We start from the raw sequence: 6047 nt of genomic DNA, 5'->3' as shown, positions 1-6047 counted from the left end.
AATTGAATCCAACATGTAATTGAGGATTTTTCTATTAATTAATAAAAATAGAATTTCTACCAATCTAAAGGCTAAATACAATGATGTTGTAGTAAACAGGTATGTTATTAACGCGCAAAAAGTGAAGACTAGAAAACGTCCCAATTGGGACGTTTGCCTTTAGTCGTTTTACGTAGTAATACGTTATAATACATCATAATTACGTAGTAATACGTTTTGCGTAATTAAAACATCTAGTTATCTCATTTATTTATTGTTTGTATCAAGCTATCCTTTTTACTTTTAACGAAAGTAAAAATAAACTAAAATAAACGGTTCCCGGCGCGGCACACTTTTTTCTGTTGTTTAGTATGGATATAACATATCTGTTTATTAGAATATCATTAGCTAAATACCTATCTTTGGGCACTACTGACTATACTAACAATAACATAAATGTATTTACATATATATCATATACCTTTATTATATTAGGTGACTTCAAAGGGGTCTGTGAACCCGTGGTAAGGGTAGATACCCCCGAGGATGTACTTGTAGTTCCCGTAGTGGTGCAGCCGGTACGTGCCGGGGGGAGTCCCCGCGGGGATTTCCCATTCGACGTCGGCGTAACTCGTGCCGAGGATCTTCGAATTACGACGCCATGTGAACCTAAACCATATGTGTATTATTGGAGCAAGTTAAACTACATTAGATAAAAAATTCCATATTTAAATAGCGCGCAAAAACGCTACTTGGATAATATGGCGCTGCAATGAGGTCGGTGACGTCACTTTGCTGTATTTTAATCTGTGATACATATAATAGACAAGCAAGGTTTACAAGAAAATGACTTCACCATAAGCCCGGCCAATGAGGAGCGTTTTGTGTCACGTGACAAACGTTTGAAAAAATGCTTTTTTATTGATTGATTTTTGAATAAATTAAGTATTATTTTCAACTTTTGTTAGTAAATAACCATTTTTAAACGATATACACTGATTACAATAATTCACAATTTATTTTCCGTATTGTCAAGTTAAACTACAGGCACAAGGGACATGACATCTTAGTTCCCAAGTTTAGTGACGTATTGGCGATGTAAGGTATAGTTAATGTTAAATTCTAAGAACTATCGCGCACCGATGATTTTTGTCACGGTGACTGTTTCGTCACTCTTGTCAAGTCCGCGAATATGTATGGAGGTGTGCGCACGTTACGACAATTGACAATTGGGTGACATTTGTGTCCGCATCTGTATATATTCAAGGACATGACAAGAGTGACGAAACAGTCACCTTGACAAAAATCATCAGTGCGCGCTAGTTCTTACAGCGCCATTGTCTATTGGCGATGGTGACTATTTGCCATCATGTGGCGCATATGCTTATCTGCCAAACTATAGCATAAAATTGACTCTATTATTGAAGACAGAAATCTGTCACGTCAATAAAGCTAATATTTGGAACGTGGATTTCATCGACATGACTACCATCACTCAGTCTATGTAGTTACTAATTATATATTTATTTCAATTAGCATGAGACGATAGATCATTGAAAATATGTATAAGTGGACATTTTAATCTAGGGATAGGGGGTGGAAAATGTCCGTTCATTCCGGGCGCCTCATTGATGACAATCAAGTTTTGCCCCATCTATGAGGGGCCCCAGTACTGCCTGTAGTGCTTATGGGGGCGGACCTGGTCTCCCAGTCGGCGTCGGTGGCGACGACCTGCCAGGCGTCGTCGTCGGGCGCCAGCTGGCGCTCCACGGCCGCGAACCAGCGCCCGTGACGCGCACTGTTGCGAGGGTGCCCCGACACCTACGGGGGCCCATGTTATATATATACTCAGCGCCTGACCGATATCATAGCGGGTGTTGCAAGTAGCGAACAAACAGTATATAAATAATCTTCGATGAATTATTTATAGTGGCAACACTATGGCCTCGCGCGTTTTGTTCGGTTTATTCTTTGACAGTGGCTTGTGTAAATCATACTTTCATTAGATATTATATATATACTCAGCGCCTGACCAATATCATAGCGGGTGTTGCAAGCAGTGAAACAAACAGTATATAAATAATCTATGTTGAATTATTTATAGTGGCAACACTAAGGACGCCTCGAGCGTTTTGTTCGGTTTATTCTTTGACAGTGGCTTGTGTAAATCATACTTTCATTACATACAAATGTATTAAATTACTTTTCTAATCAGAGACAATATTCAATTTAAAAAAAAAGTAAATTATCTAAGAAGCTTTTGGTTAATAATATACATACAGAATGCTTGAGGAAATACAGTTTAACTAAAATTAATCTTTTAAAATGTATATTATTGAGACGTTGACAATATCCCTTGGACAGATTAAATAACAATGAAAACATTGTCCCCTACACCTGGGGGGATCATGTTACAGGTTTACTCGACAATATCAAAGCGAATGTTGCAAGCAACGAAAATTGGCGATCTAAAGTAGAATATCCGGTCATCCTTTAACCCTTTGCAAAAAATAATTGGGCTATCAATTCAAATGTATTATTTTTACCTTTGCTACCTCAGATCTCCATCATATAATTAATTTTATTTATACAAAATTTATACAAAAAGCTAAATCGTTAAATTATAATTTAACGATTTAGCTTTTTGTATAAATCCCTATTTTATATTAATAATGTAAATTACATACAGTATTCCTCAGTTAGTTGAATTTCGTTTGTTGATTGAGAATTGAATTTAGACGACCTCCGTGGTCGAGTGGTATGTACACCGGTTTTCTTGGGTACGCCACTCCGAGGTCCTGGGTTCGATTCCCGGCTGAGTCGATGTAGATTATCATTAGTTTTCTATGTTGTCTTGGGTCTGGGGTTTGTGGTACCGTCCTTACTTCTAATATTCCACAACACAAGTGCGTTAGCTACTTACATTGGGATCAGAGTAATGTATGTGATGTTGTCCTATATATATTTATGATTACAAAATATTGAAAAAAACAAAGTCGTCTTACAAAAGATGCTGTGACGACGTCATTGTAGCTGTAGTACTTCTGCGGTTGCTTGACGCAGTCCCCGAACTCGTGCCCCCAGGGGGCGGAGTCCCACAGCACGGGCGGCACCAGAGTTATGAGCTGATCGCTGAAATCCGGTGGCGAAGGACCAGGTTCCAATGTCGTCCCCTGAGTTATTAAATACAAAATCAAAATTAGATTTTCATTATTATGAAAAACTTTAATCTTATAGAAAAATACTATATACGAAAAAAATATAATATTTAAAAAATCATTATTTTATAAATAACAAGCAATAGGCTATTTGACTGGTTTTTAAAATCCATTTTATATTATTTAGTACAAGTTAAGGAACCCAGTAACAGTTGATTTTTTTTTTTTTTAAAATATCAGATTAATAATTCCATATTTAAATAGCGCGCAAAAACGCTACTTCGAAAATATGGCGCTGCAATGGTCCGTGATGTAACTTTCTTGTATATTAATCTGTGGTACATATAGTAGAAAAGCAAGGTTTACAAAAAAGTGACTTCATCATAAGCCCGGCCAATCAGGAGCGTTTTGTGTCACATGACAAACGTTTGAAAAAAAATGCATGTTTATTGATTGATTTTTGAATAAATTAAGTATTATTTTCAAGTTTCGTTAGTAAATAACCATTTTTAAACTCATAATATACACTGATTACAATAATTCACAATTTATTTTTCGCATTGTCAAATACGCCTATAATTCAAGTAAAGAATACACTTGTATTTAACTTATATATTTAAAAAAAAGTTGCTTTTTTAACATTTACTAAATTATACAAATCAAACTAGAAACAAGGTTAGATTAAAAAAGGTAATAATGTCAGTTCAAAGACCATTATAAAACCCAATCGACATCAGCCAACGCAATGAATTATGAACCTTACTACAATAACATACGTTAAAATTTCAAATCCTATAAAACGAATTAAATGTGGGTTTCACGCACGCTTTCACTGTCAGAAGAAAACTGGGTCCTATGCTAATTGTACATTGTTTCTCAGTACAATATAAGAGTGAAAGAGACAATAGATGTTCGTTATATATACAAAGTATTGTTATTCTGACTGTATCTCTACTAATTTAATCATATAAACACGTAGAGACCAAACGGCATGGAAATATATATATATATATATATATATATCCATACAATAGGTTCAGTATATATATATTTTTATGCTATCGGTTAGCGTTCGAGCGTACGAGGCCAACTGATGGCAAGTGGTCACCACCACCCATAGACAATGACGCTGTAAGAAATATTAACTATTCCTTACATCGTCAATGTGCCTTCAACCTTGAAAACTAAGATGTTACGTCCCTTGTGCCTGTAGTTACACTGGCTCACTCACCCTTCAGACCGGAACACAACAATACCAAGTACTGTTATTTGGCGGTAGAATATCTGATGAGTGGGTGGTACCCAGACGGGTTTGCACAAAGCTCTACCACCAAGTTAATATTTGAATGACTTATACAAATATGAAGGTAAGGTGACCTGCACGAGCGCGTCTGTGAGTTGCGCGTACTTGTGCAGGTAGATGTCCAGCGTGTGCGGACCGAAGATCGTCGACGCCGCCTCGTAACGCTGCGCCTGCGCACGCACACACACACACACACATACTTCATAGATAATCACTGATCGCAGGGAAAATATGCCATACTAGCCATATTTTCCACATTTTTTTTTTATAAAATAAAGCGTCATTGCCATATAGATAATAAGAAAAAAATTAAAAGTAAAGTAACTACTGGGCAAAAACCTTTTTCTTAAGGGTTTTAAGGGAAAACACAGCTTCTATAATGTGGATAGGATAAACATATTGCTGAATTTCATTGAGACGTATATTTCCCTACAATATATAATTTCAAGAAAATTTCCTCCGAAATGGAAACTTAATGAGTCGTGTCCCATTTATACCCATAATTTTCATTTTAACTCACTCGTTATATCATCTCAGTAAACTTTCTATAACCTTACAGCATTTTCAATTTTCATTTTATTTGGGTGCAAAAGTCTACCGTACCTGGTATTCTTCTGGTGTAGTAATGTAGTCAGCGTACACATTGGACAGCCCCGCTAGTACCACTCGCTTGGCTCCCGATGCTTTCGCCACAACCTGCCTCAGCCGCCTACCCGACATGGTCGTAAACTCCCCGGGAACTGCCGCCACGAAGAGTCCCCCTATACGGAGCACTGAGCACGAGACTATTTGGGGCTGCCACTCGTATGGGAATTTCGCCTGAAAAAACGACATGTTTAAGAATGCCTGCTCATATATATGCTCAGGCTATAACTCTTTGGAACGACTTGACATTGAGCATTCGACTGTCAAAAATCTTACGTGCATTAAAAACTCTGTTAAGAACTTCTATCTCTTATCACAGTAATGACGACTACATGATTATGACAAACATTTAATAACGTCATATATGTATGTATTTATATGTATGAATGTAAGTATGTATAGTACGACACAACTTAGATGTCGCATCGGTAAAATTCGTAAAACCGATCACATCCGAATTGAGTACGCTATCCCAAATTATCAACATTTATTTCTCATGTGAATATGATCTTTGCACAAACGTAATAACTTGACGTATCGTATGACTTAATATATTCGTTAATTTGGTGCGTCGATTTACATACACTTGCTTTTTCTGACGCGTGAATCTATAGCGACGAATAGCGTCGAATGGCGCGATAGGGAACTATTTCTATTGGTTGTGTAAATCGGCAGTAATCGGTTTTATTTTCATTCCATTGCATTTTCCGATGCTACATCTAATTTGTGTCGTACTATATGTATGTATGTATTGATATATGTATGTATGCATATTATTGAATATTTATTACTGTTATTTATTTTTGTATGTGTCTAGTATTTATTTCAAGAGTATTTAAAATTGCACCAAATGGCTAATAAGCCATAAGGCCGCCTTTTGTTTCACCATTAACTTATTAGTTTGTTATGTAATCGTTTGTGATTGTAATTGTGGTGTACATAAAAGTGTTAAATAAATAAAT

At 36.4% G+C, this 6047-nt stretch overlaps 1 protein-coding gene across 1 annotated transcript in view; it reads right to left on the bottom strand.

Moving 5' to 3' along the window:
• Positions 1–392: 392 nt before the first annotated feature.
• LOC124531915 (neutral ceramidase-like) overlaps positions 393–6047 on the bottom strand; it is a 42632-nt gene continuing 36977 nt past the window's right edge. Inside the window, exons 10-14 of the mRNA XM_047106484.1 lie at positions 5044–5259; positions 4515–4610; positions 2985–3152; positions 1679–1800; positions 393–648 (exon numbers count right to left, since the gene is read on the bottom strand). Coding sequence (XP_046962440.1) covers positions 471–648; positions 1679–1800; positions 2985–3152; positions 4515–4610; positions 5044–5259 — 780 coding nt within the window. The 3' untranslated portion in view covers positions 393–470. The remainder of the gene's footprint in view (positions 649–1678; positions 1801–2984; positions 3153–4514; positions 4611–5043; positions 5260–6047) is intronic.

The sequence above is a fragment of the Vanessa cardui genome, chromosome 8, assembly GCF_905220365.1.
Source record: "Vanessa cardui chromosome 8, ilVanCard2.1, whole genome shotgun sequence".
NCBI lineage: Eukaryota > Metazoa > Arthropoda > Insecta > Lepidoptera > Nymphalidae > Vanessa > Vanessa cardui.
This window is presented reverse-complemented; position numbering and strand designations above follow the sequence as displayed.